The sequence below is a fragment of the Delphinapterus leucas genome, chromosome 6 (assembly GCF_059928025.1).
Source record: "Delphinapterus leucas isolate spDelLeu-1000000601 "Yukka" chromosome 6, BTC_Dleu_Yukka2, whole genome shotgun sequence".
NCBI lineage: Eukaryota > Metazoa > Chordata > Mammalia > Artiodactyla > Monodontidae > Delphinapterus > Delphinapterus leucas.
Window position 1 is genome coordinate 104,227,424 of NC_143134.1, and position 18,136 is coordinate 104,245,559.

The window sequence follows — 18,136 nt, forward strand, 5'->3', positions numbered from 1 at the left end:
CTTAAAGTTATCGATGAAGAATGGCCCAGTGGTAATTCAACGAGTAACCTGTAGACTTAAAATCAAGCTGAACAAGCATTAACTCAGCTACTCCCATCACAATTCTAGAAACATGTCGTCATCTCAAACTAGAAGAATCCGTCTTTTTCAAAAGCTTTGCTGGTTCTGGCTGCTGTGCAGAGGCAGTGTGTGTCTGCATCTTGATCGGGAGGAGGGTTAAGGAAGAAAGTCATGGAATGGAATGGCCCTTACTTGCCAGGTCTTAGTAAGGGCTGTTTCATAGGGAAGGGGGAAGGTGGCATACGCCTTTCCTCAGTACCTTTCTCATGGGACCCCCACTGTGTGTCTGCATTGGCACTGGGCTGAATGCTTTGCATATGTGATCTCATTAAATTTAAATTTAACCCCCATCATGACACTGTGAAGTGAGTTTTAGGGGCTTTCAATTGAAAGCTGAAGAAATGGAAGCTCAGCAAGGTTTTAAAACTCTGCCCAAGGTCACTCACCTCGTGAATGACTGAACTAGGATCGGACTTGGCTCTCCGGGTCCACAGGTCTGAGAATTACCACACACGGTCAGTGAGGGGGACAGAGACCACGGATCTTTGGGGACAGTCCTGACCGCCCAAAGGTGGAAACATCATTCCATGTGCAGCCAAGGCCTCATTCCTCTACTGACTGTGCTCTTAGACAGGGTGCCTCTCTGTGCCTTTGTTTCTTCATCTGCAAAATGGGAGTGATCCTTATCCATTGAATGATGGTGAAGAAATAATGAAATGATACCTGAGAACCTCTAATGTGCCTGGCAGATGGTGGATACTCAGTGAATGGTGCTTCCTTCCCTCATGCGCTCACTCTAGCCCCGCTTCCCACTGCACCAGTGCTGACTCAGTTGGATGTTCATTCCTCCTCTTGGTGATTAATTCCAGTGTTCCCAAGGCCCGCGTCCCAGGACTCAAACCCAGGGCCTTTATCCACGTCTTGCCGCTATACTGCAAACAGGGCCACTGTCTTGGGGCCTCGTCTTGGCTCCTACTTATATTTAACAGATGCTTTTTGTGTACTGTCTGTGTACAAGGGACCAGGTACCCATCGGTAAACAAAGTGGCAGGACTCCTGCCATTAAGGAGCCGTCTGTCTAGTGGAGGATAGACGTTAATCCAAGAATCCCACCTCTTCAGAGAAATACGTGCCCTACAAGAAAAGAACAGGAAACTGGGAGGAAAGACTAGGGGGCATCATTCAGATCAGGATGGAAGGGGGCAAGTAGAGTGGGCAGGAAAGGCCAATCTGAGGAAGTAACATTTAACCTGAGTCTCGGAGACAAAGAACAAGTATTCCAGGCAAAGGGAGCAACATATTTAAGGGTCCTGGGGTGGGAAAAAGCTTGAGTGTTTGTCCAATAGTTAACTTTGTGAACAAAGCTGGTATTTAGTTGGGTCTGTGGTCAAGGGGACCTTTTGCTTCCTTTGTAGTTTTTGAAGTTTTTTACAATGGAAATGTTTCCATGTAATAGTTGTATAATAAAATACGTTTTAAAAACGTTAAAAAGAAAAGAAAGAAAAAGCAAGCTGGTGTGGCCTTGGTTCCCATCATTGACATAGAAGAACCTTCCAGATCAGAGATGATGGCCGAGGGAGAGAACAGGACCCAGGATGCCGCGGACCCCACACTGGGTCTCTTGCTGACAGCAAGCTCCTTGAGGCCCCCTAGGCTTCCTGCTTTTTTTTTTTTTTTTTTTTTTCCCTGGGCTTCCTTCTGTAGGGCAGGGTCTGAGTCCAGCTTCTTCTCCAACCTCAGAGTCACCAAGGAAGGAAGCAAGGAGCTGTTTCACCACTCCCTTCATCCGGCTTGATCTAGGGATGCGTCTCTCCTCCCCCATCCTCAGGTCTCCTCCCCAAATGACTTAACACAAAGCCTTGCTTCACCCTTGGGCTGCTCCTAAGAAAGGCCTTACGTAGTTCTTCTCTCCTCTTTATGCAAGAGACTGCTCAAAGGAGGGATCATTTCTGCTGAGCAGCATGCTCTCAGAGAAGAGGGCCAGCGTCTTCCAGGTTCTTGGCTCTTCTGAAGGGTCTGGAATGAAAGGCATGTGTGTAGTGGAAAGAACATCCACTTTGGAATCACGAGCCCTGCCACTCATGAGCTGTGTGTCTTGGGAAAGTTTTTTTTTAACCTCTCTGGGTCTCATTTTCCCTACCTGTGAAATGTGTGTTTGTGTAATAAATAATAATAATTCTACTTCCTAGAGGTGTTCCGAGGACTAGTGACAATGAATGTAAAATACATAACAGTGTCTGGACATGATAAAACTCAATAAGTAGAGTTCCCTCTCCCCATTTTCCTTTATGGGAGATCCAGGAGTGGCCCATACAAGGAGATCTGAGGTGGCTGAAGAAGAGCGGGTTTTCCGCCCCCTCTGAGTCAGGTGGCTGGCCCGTTCTAAGATAATTTATATACTCCTGCAGGCACCACCCACACCTGGAGCAGTGTCTTCATCCTGGCTGAGAAGCTAGGGCCTCACCAAGGGTTTGCGGCCTGCCCTCTCTTCTGCATTTGGAATGGAGGGAATTTCTTTGAATACATTTCCACTCACTGATATGAACTTTACGGACAGTGCATTTAGGCCTCATAGAGACGCTGCAGTCTTTCTTAGAGATGGGGGCAGGGGGAGATGTAGTCAAATACCTGTTGCCTCCCTTCTTGCTGCTAGCTCTGTGTAATACGTGTAGGTGTCGTTAGACCAAGGTGACCCAGCAGGATTGACAGTGTGAGGGTATAGATCAAAGCAGAATGAAGACGCTGACCCTGAAATCTGAAACTCCACGCTGATGCTCTGTGTGTGTGTGTGTGTTGTCGTTCCAGTGCCTCATGGCTTGGGAGTCGATTATCCCACTACTGCAGGAGAAGCAAGAGGCCAAGTAAGCTCCTTCTTGGGACAGAGACTCTCCTACCTATGCCGGGCATGGCGCCCACACCGGAATGTCCCTGCAGTGCTAGAGAGGTAGCACCAAGAAAACAACCACAGAAACATCTCTCTTTTGTGTATTTCTTTCCCTTCCCCCCACGTTTGTCCGACAGTTGTTTTCAGTGAGTATTTATTCCTTGGTGGCGTCTGTAAGGCTGTCATCATCTCTCAGCAGAAGAAGCATACCTCCGTGGTGTGAAGGAACCTGTTCGGTGGGACACTACGAGGATTTGAAACTGAGGGACAAGACAGCCCTCAGCTGACATTCTGACATCTCGTTACAGTCCCCTCTTTGGGGACGGCAGAGTTGCCTGCCATGGAAGAGAACCCGGGTCCTGCCTTGCAAGGCCGTGAGGAAGGCATGGACAGAAGGCAGCTCCTGCCTTCCGTGGATGCGCAGTGGCTCTGGACTCGACCTCCACGGGCCTCGACTCGTCTTGGCCTAGAAGGAGGTGTCGGCGCCTCTGTGGAAAGCCCTTAATGTACAGTGTAGCTCTGAGTGTGGCCTGCTGCCTGCCTGTCATGAGTGACACCTGTGTTATGGTTTCCGGTTCGCGTAGGACCGTTTAATCAGTGTCTAGGTGCATCCGTGCTAGAGCAAGCAAGCTAGCATCCTTGTCCTTTATGCGATGCCTTGGGAAGCTGAGGGGGCAGGGCTCCCCGAACTTGTTTCTGACACTAAAATGTAGTAGATTGGAAACTGTTTTGTGTAAAATGAAAAAAAGGTGCATTATTCTCTGTGACGTTCTTCGATGTTCTTTTGCTTGTTAAATGTCATCAGGGTAGAGAGTTAGGCCTGTTAGGGGTCATCTGTTGTCTTGAAGTCAGAGTAGCTCCGAGGTGTTGAGGTCAGCGGGCATATACCAAGCCCCACCTCCCATGTCTGCTTTGTGCAATTTGCCTTTACCTCACCAAAAACTCCTAGTTTAATGTCTCCTGCTGTGTCGGCTGAATGGGCAACCTTTTGGGGAGAGGCTGGCATATTCTTATGATACAGTCAAGATTTGTAAACTCAGTCTGAATGCTCTACGTGAAGTGCTTTAACCTTACTCTTTCCTAGTCAGGAAGAAGAGTCTGTATCCAGGTGGGCCTCGAAGATGCCAAGTGTGACAGCGAACTCTTTGCTACTGGTTAAGCTGAAACCTCAGTTTGCAGCCACGTTCCTGGGGACGGCTGCATCTAAAGTCTTCATTTCAAACTATTAGCAGGTTTCCTTCTCAAGTGTGTCAGCACAAAACAGACAGACAAAGAGGATCTCTCTTCCAGCTTGTTTTTTTCCCCTCATGAAGTTAAAACGACCTGTGTCATGTTTGTGTTCTCTTGTCTGTGGCTCATCTCTATAAAATTACAAATCTGAGCCTCAAATAAGCGGTAGTATTATTATTTTTTTTTAATAAAACAGCTGTGCTGAGACACTGCTGCGTTTGCAAGTGAACCTGCAAATACTGGTCAACGTGCAGACTGCTGAGGTCACTGCATTCCGCTTCTGGCTGCAGATCTTGGGGCAGCCACGGCTGTGATGCTGGTGGGGCAGCCGTTGGACAGCCCAGGACAGTTTGGTTCTGCTTCATCGTGTTTGAAAAAGTCGCGGTTTAAGTGATAATTTGTATATCAGTTGGTACTTTGCACACTGTTAGACCCCATTTGTGCCATTCTAAAATCCTTTGATGTGAATTTTCTGTTTGGTACAATTAGAGATGATTCATTGAAGCAGAAGGGTAAGAACAGTCCATAGACCCCGAGTGGTGAGTCAGTGTTTCCTGCTACCTCTAAACCATCCTGTTGGTGTGGGTGTCGATGTCCAGGTCCAGCCTGAAAGCTTGCTGGTGGAATCGGGGCATGTATGTGATAGTGGGTTGACGGCCTTCTATGGATATTTGGTAGAAAACACTAGACTGACCCAGAGGCGAATGCTCATCTTTGGGAACATGTGAAGTCTTGCCTGGTGGAACGTATGCTTTAAAAATGTTGTCCAGTGTGACGAACGCTTGGAAAGAACTGTGGAAGGAGTTCCAGGAAGACTAGACTCTAGTCTGCTGCTAGTTGCCAAAGCCCAGGCACATTCCTGTGGAAGGGTTAGATGGGCAAGAAGGCAGCCCTACCAAAAAAAAAAAAAAAAAAAAAAAAAACCATCAGGTTCCTTGCTAGGATATATGGGGAAGGGGTTGGGGTACACAGTCATCCCCTTACATTATTGGAGGCAGAAGACTGGTTCTGAAGGGATGCAGGCATCTTGGGCTTTTATCTTTCTCTGTTTGTTTGGTCTCCCTGTGATGTGCCTGTGCTTTAAGGCTCCAGAGAGAGCTGGAACAAGGCCAACCGACCTCCAGCATGCCATTGATAGCAGAGCTTGGAGGACCAGGGTATCTTGCAGCCTTCCTTGGAGAAATGGTCTTTCCAGAAAAGGGACCTTTGTCCCTTACTTCTGGCTGGCATCTGATGAGGTGAGGAGGCTGGCGCAGAAGGCAAGGGACAGTAGGCAGCGGAGGAGGCCCTCCAGCCCTTCCCACCCCCGCGGCTCCCTCGGGCCCCCGAGGGTCAGCAGCCCCAAGCATTCACCTCTCCATCTCCATCAGCATGAAGGTGATTCCCTGTGAGAAGTGTAACCCAGAGACTTCTGTGCCAAAGACTGCCCCGTAGAGGCTTCATCACCCCATCCTTCTTGGCTCCACAAAAGTCGGGGTGCTGAGATCACTGACTCCTCTCTTGTATTTATTTTCCAAGAGGTTTTTGCTTGAGGATGTGTCTTACCTCAGGCAGACACACGTGGACAGGTTGAGACTTGAGCACGTGGCAGTGGAGTGGAAAGTCATCCCTGTCAGCTGTCCCTGGGCCGGGGAAGTGAAAGGTTCAGTTCACCTGGGTGAGAGATCCAGGCTAGGGCAGAAGAGAGAATTCCTAGAAACTGAGCAGATCTTAAAGATGCAGGTGAGGTTGAAGAGAGCAGTTGCGATTTGCAGCCGATATGGACACTGCTCGTCCTTACCACATGCTGGATCTCCAAGAAGACTCTAGGCTGCTCTGCTCAAAGCAAGGAACCGCTGCCCCTGCTCGAGCCAGGTTTGGGGTTGGATTTTATCATTTTTTAAGACTTAACGATGATTCCTGGGTGACCTCAGAAAAGTGTGATTATGGACGTGACGGGCTCGTATTTCACCATGCTGCTCATTGAACCCACCACACACCTTTCTTTAGCTGAAATAACAAATACCAGCACGACTCTGGGGATGGTGGTGGATGTAACCTAAGTTTGTCTTCATGCCAAATTTCAGCCACACCCAGAGTGTGTCCGTCATGTTACTGACTTGAGTGTGTTTTCTCAGTGGCTGTCCACACAAGGGAATTAAATGCACGCCTGCTGCTCGTTTCCTGTGAGGCTGCCGTTTGTGTTGGGATGATGGGCCGTTCTGTTTAGAGAAGGGCACGATGCCGTGTGGCAGTGTGCATATGGACTTTCCCTTGGGACGGTATCAGCCCAAGAGGCACCCAGAGGTTGTGTGACTTGGCCCTGCTGTTGATAGCATTGAAATCACGGGCACCTGGCTCTGTTTTGATGCCATTCGTTGGGCTACACAAGAGTCATCCTCTGTATCCTGAGCTGGTGAGAGTGGAGGGAGAGCCAGGGCCAGAGCAGCCTGTCTTCTGAGCAGAAACGGCTCTTTAGAGCAGCCAGAGTAGAGCCCAGTTTTAACCCATCCCAAGACCCAACACAGGTCTGCCTGTTGTCAGGGTACGGCACACCAGTCCTGGCCCCCACCTTCCCAGACACCTACTTTCAAGGTCTGTGGAAACTGGGTCATCTCATCCTGAGGCTGGGGTAACACTGCTTTGGCCACCCCTGTCTGCAAAATTGTTTTGGGAATTTGGGTGTACCTTCTCCCTTTCAAAAATCCTCCATGTGCCACCAGATTGAACACGCCCTCTCACTTACTGTGTTTTCTCTATTCAGATGACATTTCCCTCAAATTTACCTGCCATCCCCCGGGCCAGACCTACAGGTTGAGCTGGGTGTGTTGGGAGTTGTTAGCCTCTTTGTGGTTTGTTAATTCAGTGAATAAACCAGGAACCTGATTTTTCATCAACCCACCCAATAGGTGGTTTTGCTTTCTGTATTAAGGATATCTGGTCTCTCCACAGTTGCACAGATCAGAGCATGCGCAGGGCTGTCTATGTTAGAAAAGGTTTGGGGTGGGGAGCAGTTACAGGGAGTGTGACTGTTTTCTCTTAATCAGATGTCTTTGAAATGCTCTCCGGGTGTGACTGTCTGACCCCTTCTGTGTGGCAAAAGAAATATGTTATCGAGGTAGTTTTTACTACTGTAGATAGTCTGTAAATAAGTGCTTTGAAGAAATAACGTTAACAAACCAGTAAGATACTTGTCTGATTCATAAACATTTTGTGTATTTAGCACTTGAAAGTCAACAAATCCAGACTTTTAGAAATGCCACAGACTGTTAAAAGCCTAACTCTAGTTTTTGAGAAGTTGTCAACACCTGCTAATATGCCTTATTCTTCAACTACTGTTTTTTAGATTCTGGATAGAAAGAGTTTTTAGAGAGGTAATCAGTTGTTCAGTTTAAATACTTGAGGCCTAACATAGCCAGTCTTTGTTCCTCTTAAAGAAACAAGCAAGAAAGTGAGGTTCATAATTAGGGCTGCCTTTTGGGAGGAGAAAGCTAAGTATTGCTATTGCCAAATGATATTTTTGATAATGTAAGGAAACACAGGGACCACAAAACCTTTTTGTTGTTGTTGTCGTTGTTGTTTTAAAGTGTGAAAGATTAATTTAGTGCCTTTTGGCACATTTTTGATATTACGGTATCAGCATCGACAAATCACTTAGATACAGAGAACTCTATAGATTATGACAATATTAAATGTTTACCCTGATTCTGTAGGACAGCTTCTTAAAAGATACCGTGGGGGCCTCAGAGCAGCGTATTTTACATAGAAATTCTCCGCAGGTTGAAATGCCAAAAACACGAAACGTGCTGTTGACTCACGTAATTTAGTCCTTTGCCCTAGAGCTTTTACTGTTAAAACCAGTGATTGGGTACAGCACGTGCGCCTCTCTGGGCGGCGCTGCCCTCTCACCAGGTGATTCTGGGCGGCCTGTAGGCCAGGTGTGAGCAGGTGACACCTGCCAGCTCCCCTGTGTGACAGGCTGGCTCACAGTCTCAGACCATCCCTCCAGTCACAAATGATACTGGAAGGAGGGAAGGGGGATTGCTTTTTCCCCAGTGGGGAAGTGGGGAGGGGAAAGTACATTGCAAACAAAAATGTGACTCAGTGGGATAAAACAAGGCCCGTGTCAGCTGGGCCCCCGTCGAATAACAAACCAGCAGCTCTTAGCAGTCAGCACTGTTCTTCTGGGCACCCCTGAGGTTTTGGTCCGTTGTACTCTTGTACCTGTTCCCTTGATGTCTGTGTGTCGGGAATGCGTTCAGACATGATGTACATCTGATATATTCCCGTGAAATAAGCTGCCAGCAAACTTTCTAACTTGTATTTTAACTGTTGGAAAAACAAACAAACAAGCAAAAAAAACCCTTTTGCTTAGGTCATGTCCAAATTATGGACTGTTTATTATTTTAGAAATCATTCTTTACATTTAAAATTTTACAAGAAAAACCCTGAGGTATTGATCAAGTCCTCCGTGTAAATGTGTGCTCTTCTCTCCATGCTGCTGTTCAGCCAAATCAAAAGCTGTGGGGAAAAAAAAAATAAATGTGCTTGAGAATGTGTGTCCTAGATGAGAAGGCAACTTATTTCCAGATCAAAGTCTTTGTTTCATGAAGCTACCAAACTTTAAAAAGAATGTCACCTTTTTTTTTTTTGCTTTGTTATGGAACCCAGAGATTATAAAGAGAAAAAAGTTCTTGTTGCATTTTTGATGCTGGCATGAGGTTTTTGTCCACTTTTCTTTCATATATCTGCGTATAAAAAATTCTGTCCATTGTGTACTATGGGATTAGTATTACATTTCAAGGTAAACAAAAGAATTTGTATTGCTTGATAAACTATTAGCTTGTAAATTTAAAACAGGTTTCTTTACCTCAATTAACTTAAAGTAATGGACCAATAAACCTATAAAAGACGCTTTCTTTACCTTGAGTCACGTTCCGTTTGTACGGCTTTATAGGACAGGGAAACATGCGTGCCTCTTGTTATTTTCTCTGAAGAGGTATCCATTTGCCTGCAAGAATCAGGATATGCATAGCGACAGGAAAAAAACCTATAATTTAACTGTTTTTATTCTTCATTTCTTTTTGGACTTGTCCTCAGTTTGCCCTCTCCTACATCTTACAAGGTGACACCAATCTGAGGACATGAAGAAACCACCCAATGTCCATCTGTAACCATGATTGGCAGGAAGGCTGGCAGCCAGCGCAGGTAATCACATAAAGGATTTCTTCCTATTCTATACCGTAGCAAAGCACAATGTCATATTCTGAGAGCCAGTCATTTCCTGATTTTTTTTTTTTTTTTGGTTCCTACGTTTTAAAAAAATCTGTAAAGAAAGAAGAAATGTCTGTAGCTCATTAGAGCGTGCAAGTGCGTTGTAAATTAGAGACCAGAATGCTCAGTTAAGCTTACCTAATGATGGCAATGCACTGGAAATGGACTTAAACTGGTGCTAAACTTGGCTTACGGATAGTAGACACCATTAATATAAGACTTCAGTTATACAAAATGAGGCAGCAAGGTGTGGGATAAGAGATTTGGGATCAAATGTCAGCTTTTCTACTTTCTAGGTATGTGGCTTTGGGCAAGTCACATCTCTCTGAAATTCAGTATTATGATCTTTGAAATGAAGACATGCCTTTCCTGAAAGGTTGCCGATAGGACTAGCAATAATGTATACAAAGCACCTAAGGGTCTGCTGGGCCCACATTATGTGATAACCCTTATGGAAAGACTTGCCCTATTGTTCAAATATGGCCAACTTAAATATCAAGGATGTTCCCATAACAGTCCTTCCTGTGTGCTTTGCCAGTTGAAAATTTAAAAGGGAGATATATCATTTTTTAAACTGTTTTCCTTTCAAGAAGATTATGAAAATAGTATGCTGGAGGATTGTAGTCAGACTGAAGGTCTGGGGAATAGATGGGACTAGATCATAAAAAGAAGTGATAGAAAGGGGGATGGATTTCTGTGGTGAGGGGAAGGGGTCAGAGATTACTTGGAGATTTCCAGCCTGGGAGCTGGGAGGTGATGCCGTTTACTGAAATATGAAATCAATCAAGAGGAAAACAGAAGGTGAAGGATAGGCTTAGATGGTGGGGTAGGAGAAGAATTTGGTTTGGACTTACGTTTGAGGAAACCCAGGGGGAGGTGTTGACTAGATTGTTGGAAAGAGAGTTCTGGTAGACTAGATTACCTGGGAAGGGAACCAAGGGCAGGGCTTTGGGGGCCTCAAGAATTAAGGATGCAGGGAGAGGAGGAGGGGGACTCAGCAAAAGTTCGTAAGGAGAAAAAGGCCCATAGCTTAGAACAGCGGTTCCTAAGCCTGAGAGCTTGTGAAAACACCAATTTTGGGGCCCCAGCCCCAGAGTTTGATTTGGGTAGGGCCTGAGAATTCGCATTTCTAATAGGTTCCCATGGGACGCTGATGATGCTGATCCAGGAACCACACTTCGAGAACCAATGGGTTAGAACATCTGCTAGAAGACCTGGAGAAAGCTGAGAAGGTTTGACACTACTACCCTGGTGACAGGTGGGGTTGAGAAAGAGTCAGTACTAGGGTGTTGAGAGCCCAGCTTAGGTGAAAACACCCAAGTTTATGGCAGGGTCAAGGTGGACAAATAAGGAAATTATTCTAGATGTTAAGAGCAAGTTTTTTAGGACAGGAATGGAGAAGCCAATGATCAGATTCATTTAGGTTGGGGAACCGGTTCAGGGGCTAGGGTTGGGGAGGCTAGGTAGTCCAGGGGAATGAGCATATTGGTGAGAGTTTGTTTAGCGAGGTAGAGCATGGCCTTGAACTCATCTTCCCCATCCCACCTTCTCTGCTGATGTTGCCTGTCTCAGCGAGGATCTCTGCCTCCTTAGGAAGGAGATTTGGGGTTGCCTGAACCCCAGATCTGAGTCATTCTTGCCTCCCTCTACCTCACCCTTTGCAGTCCATCCATCACCAACTTCTGTTGACCTCTAGCTTGCAAATATTTCTCCAAGTCCATCTAACCTTTCTCCATCCTCATAGCTTCTTACCCAGTGTCGGGCCACCACCATCCTTCACCTGGATTCATGCAGAGGTCTCTCTGCTTGTCTTCCTTCTGCAAGTCTTGCCCACTCCTTCCTCCACCAATTCATTCTCAGTGCTGCGGGAGTCCTCTTTCTAAGATAGAGGTAAGCATTCCATGTTCCTGCTTAAAACCTTTCAACACCTATGCCATTACTCTAAAGAGAAACTATTTTTTCCTTTTAAAAAAACTTTTTATTGAAGTGGAGTTGATTTACCATGCTGTTAATTTCTTCTGTTACGTATATTCTTTTTCATATTCTTTTCCATTACGGATTGTCACAGGGCGTTGAATATAGTTTGCTGTACTTTGCCATAGGACCTCGTTGTTTATCCATCCTCTATAATCGTTTGCCTCTGCTAATCCCAAACTACCATTCCTTCCCTCCCCCGCCTTGCCCTTGGCAACCTCAAGTCTGTTCTCTATATCCGTGAGCCTGTTTTTGTTTCATAGATATGTTGATTTGTATTGCATTTTAGATTCCACATATAAGTGATGTCACGTGGTGTTTGTCTTTCTCTGTCTGACTTACTTCGCTTAGTATGATAGTGTCTAGGGCCATCCGTGTTGCTGCAAATGGCATCATTTCATGCTTTTCAATGGCTGAGTCGTAGCCCATTGTATATATGTATATATATGTATCACATCTTCTTTATCCATTCATCTGTCAATGGACATTTAGGTTGTTTCCATGTATGGCTATTGTAGGTGGTGCTGCAGTGAACATTAGGGTGCATATATCTTTTCGAATTACGGTTTTCTCCAGATACATGCCCAGAAGTGGGATTGCAGGATCATATGGTGACTCTATTTTTAGTTTTTGAGGAATCCATACTGTTTTCCATGGCTGCACCAATTTACATTCCCACCAACAGTGTACGAGGGTTTCCCCACCCTCTCCAGCATGTGTTATTTGTAGACTTTTAAATGATGGCCATTCTGACTGGCATGAGGTGGTACCTCATTGTAGTTTTGATTTGCACTTCTAAAGAGAAACTTAAAAAAAATTTTTTTTATTGTGGTAAAAGTCACATAATATAAAACATACTATTCTACCCATATTTAACTGTGCAGTTCAGTGGCACTAAGTACATTCACATTGTCGTGCAACTCTCACCATCATCCGTCTCCCGAATTTTTCACCTTCCTAAACTGAAACTCTGTCCCCTTTAAACACTGACTCCCCATTCCGCCTCCCCACCCCACCACCTGCTGGCATACCAGTGTACTTTCTGACTCTATGAATTTGACTATTCTAGGTATAAAGAGGCTTTTTAAAGGCTCTGTCTTGATGTCGCACCTCCTCACTGTTCCAATCTCACCTCTTGATTCCATTGCCCTGGATACCTCTCCCTCCGTCCCTCTTTTCTCCCCTCACGTTGATTTCGTATATTTGGGGATATTTTCACCTTCAGGCCTTCCAGCGTGTTCTTTCTGCCTGGAACGTCCCTCAGCGTCCCACCTTGATAACTCCTTATCTTTCCAGTCTTATGCCACTTCTTCTGAGAAGCCCTCCCTGCGCTCTTGTATCAGCATTATATGCTCCCTTATGTTAGCGTTTACTATAGGATACATCGTTGTTGCCTCCTGTTCTGTCTGCTCCACCCATTCGATAATACACTGGTAGGGCAGGAGCTGTCGTGTTCTTGCTGCATCTCAGCACCTAGCACGGTGCCGGGACCTTAGTAGATGTGCCATAAAGTTTTGACCAGTCCCTGCAAGGGATCAGCGATACAACTCTGAGCCCAAATGCTCTGAGATTTAAATGCTAGCTTTTAAGCATTTGCAAGCTTTAAGTTTAACCCTAGTCTAAGAATGCTATGTCTGAGCTCTAGTGGGAACCTGACCAAAGAAAGAATGATTCACACACTCATGCTGTGAATGTTGATTTTATTAGTAGGTGAGTCTTTTATACACATAATTAAAATAGGCTGTAAAAATAAGTACCTCAAAATAAAATGGCTCTTAGTAATATCACCCCACTCCGTTTACACCTCCCACTTTGGGAAATACTGTTGACTGAAAGTATCCAATTGTATTCCTTTGAAGAAAGCCTTTTGATATTTGCTTCTTAAAAACAACAGTAACAGCAAAACTACCCTGAAGTCAAATGCCTGAGCTCCAGATTTCTCTGGAGTTAGTTGTTCACAGATAACAAGGCCTTCCGGGAAGAAAGCTAACAAGGCCTTCCGGGAAGAAAGCTAACTTTTTTTCAAGTTTCTATTTTTAAAATATTGACTGACGTCCACTGTTTGCAGTGCTTACAAAACATCCCTTCCCTGTTCCCCTCGGGCTGTTGAAAATGTGTGCCTTTGAGTTCTCACACAGGACTCCTGGGTGTGACTAGTTACCATATGTTGGAGCCCTCATACCAGACAGAAGCCCCTTCCATTCCTGGAAGAAAAAGGGCTTCAGTGTCTGGTATGGCTGTGTGTGCGGCCTTCATATGAAAGTTCACACTCTACTGTCTGCAAAATGCTTTTTCCCTACCCACTAGGGACCCTTGAGCCAGAGCAAGTCGCTCTGAAGCTGACTCTGGCTGGAACTCGGGTTTCTTGAGTAATGGGTAGACTTTGGGGGCCCCGGCCATTGCTGGTGTTTCCGGCTCCCGCAGTTCAGCACCTTCCTTTCTCTGCGATGTCTCCGTGCTGCAACCACGAGGCTTGCTTATAGGCCACGATGCTGTAAGAATTTACAATAGAGAATTATGAGAGAACAGCTGGACTGGGGCGGGGAGGTCTCTGGCCACCTCTGTATCACTGGTAGACTAGGAGGTTCTATCGGTTATGGCAGCAGGATGCTGTACTGCATGAAGGGAGAGGGCCCGAGGGAACTTCTCTCACTCCAGCCTCCTTCCTGTCCCATAACATCAAGAGCCCTTTGCATCTACATCTTCCTTTTCTTGGAGTCTCTTTCCATCTCACTTCTGCCCGATGATGAACTCCCATGTGGACCTCGAGATCAAGTTTTGCTCATCCCAAGCAGAATTAGCTGCATCCTCTTTTGCCTTTCCGTAGCCCTTTTCTCTCTTCCATAACTCATTACATTGTTTAGAAATATTTGGAGATAAGTGAATGCATAGGAATGAGGAGCTCTAGTTGAAATCTTAGAAGTCTTTGTGACCTTTGGCATGTCCTTCGACCTCTGGTGTCCTCTGTTTTCTCAACTGTTTTGAGCTCTAGGAACCGCACACAGTTCCTCCTGATGGATGGACCACATCTGGAGCTGCTGGATGGGGTGTGAACATAAATCCAAACCCTTCTAAGGACAAGCTTTGTGGAAACTTCCAAACACTGATTCCCCACCTTCCATGAGCCCCAGGGCTCTCCATGGGGGAGCACTTACTGTACTTAGAGCTCATGGTATGACAGAGCTCTGGTAAGAGGCAAGCCAAGACTTAGAGGCTGCTAGCCCAGGAACACATGAACTCCGGTTGTAGGTCTGACTCCACAGCTCACCCCTCCCTACTGTGGACCATGACAGCACAGCCACGTGGTTGATAAATTAAGGCGGGACAAGAAAACTTGTAAACCTAAGATTCTCTGCCCATTTGAGCAACTACCTCCTCCCCTTTAGTGTGCATTGTGTGCCTGCATTATACGCTAACTAGATCCCCTTAGAAGACACAGGAATTCCTACTCACCAAAAAAAAAAAAAAAAGCTATTTCCTCCTGGTGCCAGCAAGGTGACTCCCTAGGAGTTAACATTCCTTTCTCAATCCTGTAAGGGGTCACAATAACCCACTGCTCACCTTGTTGGACTATGTAAACTGTCAATGTGTTACTTTGGTTTTGTTTTCTGGTCCATATTGGGAAATTTTTTAAAATTGGAGTATAGTTAATTTACAATGTCGTGTTAGTTTCAAGTGTGATCACAGCAAAGTGATTCATGTATATATTCTTTTCCATTATAGTTTATTACAAGATACTCAGTATAGTTCCCTGTGCTATAAAGTACGTCCTTGTTTACTTACTTTATATATGGTAGTGTGTATATGTTAATCCCAAACTCTTAATTTATCCCTCGCCGCCCCCCCCCCGCCCACCCCGCAATATGTTACTTTGATGTATAACCCATTGTCTGAAAAACTTATGTAGGGCTTCCCTGGTGGCGCAGTGGTTAAGAATCCACCTGCCAATGCAGGGGACACGGGTTCAAGCCCTGGTCCGGGAAGATCCCACAAGCCGCGGAGCAACTAAGCCCGTGAGCCACAACTACTGAGACTGTGTGCCACAACTACTGAAGCCCGTGCACCCCAACAAAAGCCACTGCAGTGAGAAGCCTGTGCACCGCAAGCCTGTGTAGTCTCCACTCGCCACAACTAGAGAAAGCCCACGCGCAGCAACGAAGACCCAGTGCAGCCAAAAATAAATAAAATTAATTTTTAAAAAACAACTTATGTAACTGTGCCTTGACCTCTAACAGGTGGAACAGTCCTCAGAGTTTTCTGAAATACTGTCTCCCGGGTTATAGATATATAGAAAATATATATAGAGAGAAAATAAAATTTTCTATTTCTTTCTTAGATTGACTGTTGATCGATTTTCATTGATATGGTGATGGCCAACCCCTGACTTCATGGCCAGTCAACAGGCAGCTCTGGGATATGGATGGTCAGCAGTGCTGGCTAGTAGGTGTCACACCCTTCTGACAGATTTTTTTCATGCATTAAATACTTGGAGTACACACTAAGCTCTCTGCTGGACACAGGATATGAGGTGAGCCAAACAGGTGTGGTTCCTGCCCTCAGGGAGCCTACAGTCTAGTTAGTGAGCAAGCTTGTAAAACATGATAATCACTAAATAATCAACTATCACGCTATGGAGGAAAAGTATAGGAAGCTTGGGGAGCATATAATAGAAGGAGCGAAGTTAGATCGAGAAGGGATTTTTCTCAAATCCTCTTTGAGAAAATGGTGTTCAACTTAAGACCACAGCTAAGTTGTGTTAAGAAGGATGTGTGGGTAAGGAAGGGGAAAGAGCATGAGGGTAGGCTCCTGGGGCTGAAGCTTAGAATGGGGAGGGTGGTTAGTGGCGGGAGTGGGAGGCTGGATTATGAAGGACCTGTGGTCCACGGTAAGAAATTTGGGTCTTAAGAGCAGTGAAAGCCAAGCGCAGAGCTCTGGGCAGGAGATGATGTGAACTGATGTACACTCTAAGGAAATTGCTCTGGCCGCCTGGTGGAGAGAGGATGAGAGGGGAACACGTGTGGATGTGGGGAGAATGGCTCAGAGGCGAATTTGGTCCCCCAAGCGCTTGGGTGGCAGCAGTAGGCATAAAGAGAAAAGGATGAATTGGAGGCATATGTTGGAGGCAGAATCAATGTAGACCAGGTGTAGAGCAGGTGTAGACCAGAACTGGAGAACATGGCTGTAACAAAGGAGGAGAGAAGGTGGTAGATCACGTGTCACTTCTGATAGGAAGAATTCAGGAGAGGGAGCAGCTAAGTACTGCAAGTAAGCTCTCTAAGGAGAAGGGGAGAGGTGGCACCCAGGTACCCAGGGACTCTTCTAAGAAGCAAGTCAAGGAGTGCCTGAGAACCAACTGCCTGGGTTCAAATCCTGTCTCTGCCACTTATTAGCTCTGTAATCTTAGGCAAGTTACATGACATCTTAGAGTCTGTTTCTTCATCTGCAAAATGGGGATAAAATAGTAATTGTCTCAGAGGATTGTTTGAGAAGGTTAAAATATATGAAATATTTAAAGTAGTGCCCCACACATAATAAGGGCTGTTTAAGTGTTTGCTGTTATTATCTTTCAGAGAGGTTGTGGGGAGGAGAACAGGATGGATGCAAAAGAACGTAGGCTTGTAGATCTACTTTGGAGAAAAACGAGCCTACTCTCCTCTGATGGCATCTGTTTTCTCTATGAAGCACGAGGTTTGGGTGGCCAGTGGGTTGCGGATGGGCAGAGCCAGACAGTTATTCCCTCAGCATCTCCCTGTGGCGTGTAAAGAAGAACAAGCAGGAGAGGGCAGGTTCTCACGGTGACATGAAATTGACTCACTTTGGTACCAGGAAGGGCTGGGGCCGCACTCCCTTCCTGCAGATGGGCTGTTGGCAGCTCAGCCCAGGAACCTCTCCTCCCAGCCTTCTGCCTTCCATGGCCTCCTCCACTCCCTGCTGTGACATGTCTTCCTGGGCTTTTATGTCATTGGAATGTAGCTTTTCTTTCCGTGGTTAGAGTTCTGGTCTTTCCTGCTAATAGCGCTTAATGATTGATGGTGCAGCCTTGGCCTCTTGTAGTAATTTTTCAGGATCTTATTTACTTGTGACTTCGTGGAAGGGAAAGGTAATAGAAAAACTCCCTTTATACCAGAGGTTCTCAACCTTGGCTGTATATCCGAATAAACTGGAGAGCTTTAAAACATTCCCGTGCCCAGGCTGCATCCCAGATCAACTGAGTCAAAATCTCTGCGTGTAGGAGCCAGACATCAGTAGTTTTTAAATCTCTCCAGGTGATTCCAATGTACAGCAAGCAAAGGAGGCTTCGGTTGCACATGGGTCCCTCTACAGCTAAATGTCTACAACAGAGGAAAACAATTAGCAACTACTTAAGTGCCTCAATTCACATAAGCGTTCAGTTACTTAAGATTGGCTCAAGATTCTGTCCCTGCTTCTGTGATATAAGATCATGAAGATCATGCATATCTTAATCAAGATTCCATGCACACAGTGTAGGGCTGGGTCCAGGTGCCTATTACATAGTACATCGGGGGGTAGGTGTCAAGGGCAGCACACCTGTTTCATGCACCCCAAAGTCTCTTAAAAAAGGGGGAAAGCATCTCCTTAGCACACATATGAAGCAATGAAACTGCAGAAAAGAACCAATTATTGCATATTCTCAATGCTTTCACTTGTTTATATCTCTAGCTATGACACACATTAACTAGTCAGACTTGTTTTCTTTTGTTGTTTTTTGTTGAT

General features: G+C 45.6%; 2 protein-coding genes across 14 annotated transcripts in view; one reads left to right on the forward strand and one right to left on the reverse strand.

Annotated features, from left to right (window-relative positions):
- SNX30 (sorting nexin family member 30) overlaps positions 1-15,736 on the forward strand; it is a 117,201-nt gene extending 101,465 nt beyond the window's left edge. For 3 of the 13 annotated variants that reach the window (XM_089913603.1, XM_089913600.1, XM_089913604.1), the window contains one exon: positions 4,029-15,736. In XM_089913603.1, the coding sequence (XP_089769729.1) occupies positions 4,029-4,103 (75 nt within the window). In that variant the 3' untranslated portion in view covers positions 4,104-15,736. The other 10 variants (XM_089913605.1, XM_022579018.2, XR_002645279.2 and 7 more) reach the window with 9 other exon arrangements.
- SLC46A2 (solute carrier family 46 member 2) overlaps positions 13,085-18,136 on the reverse strand; it is a 9,870-nt gene continuing 4,818 nt past the window's right edge. Inside the window, exon 4 of the mRNA XM_022579016.3 lies at positions 13,085-13,893. Within this exon, the coding sequence (XP_022434724.1) occupies positions 13,827-13,893 (67 nt within the window). The 3' untranslated portion in view covers positions 13,085-13,826. The remainder of the gene's footprint in view (positions 13,894-18,136) is intronic.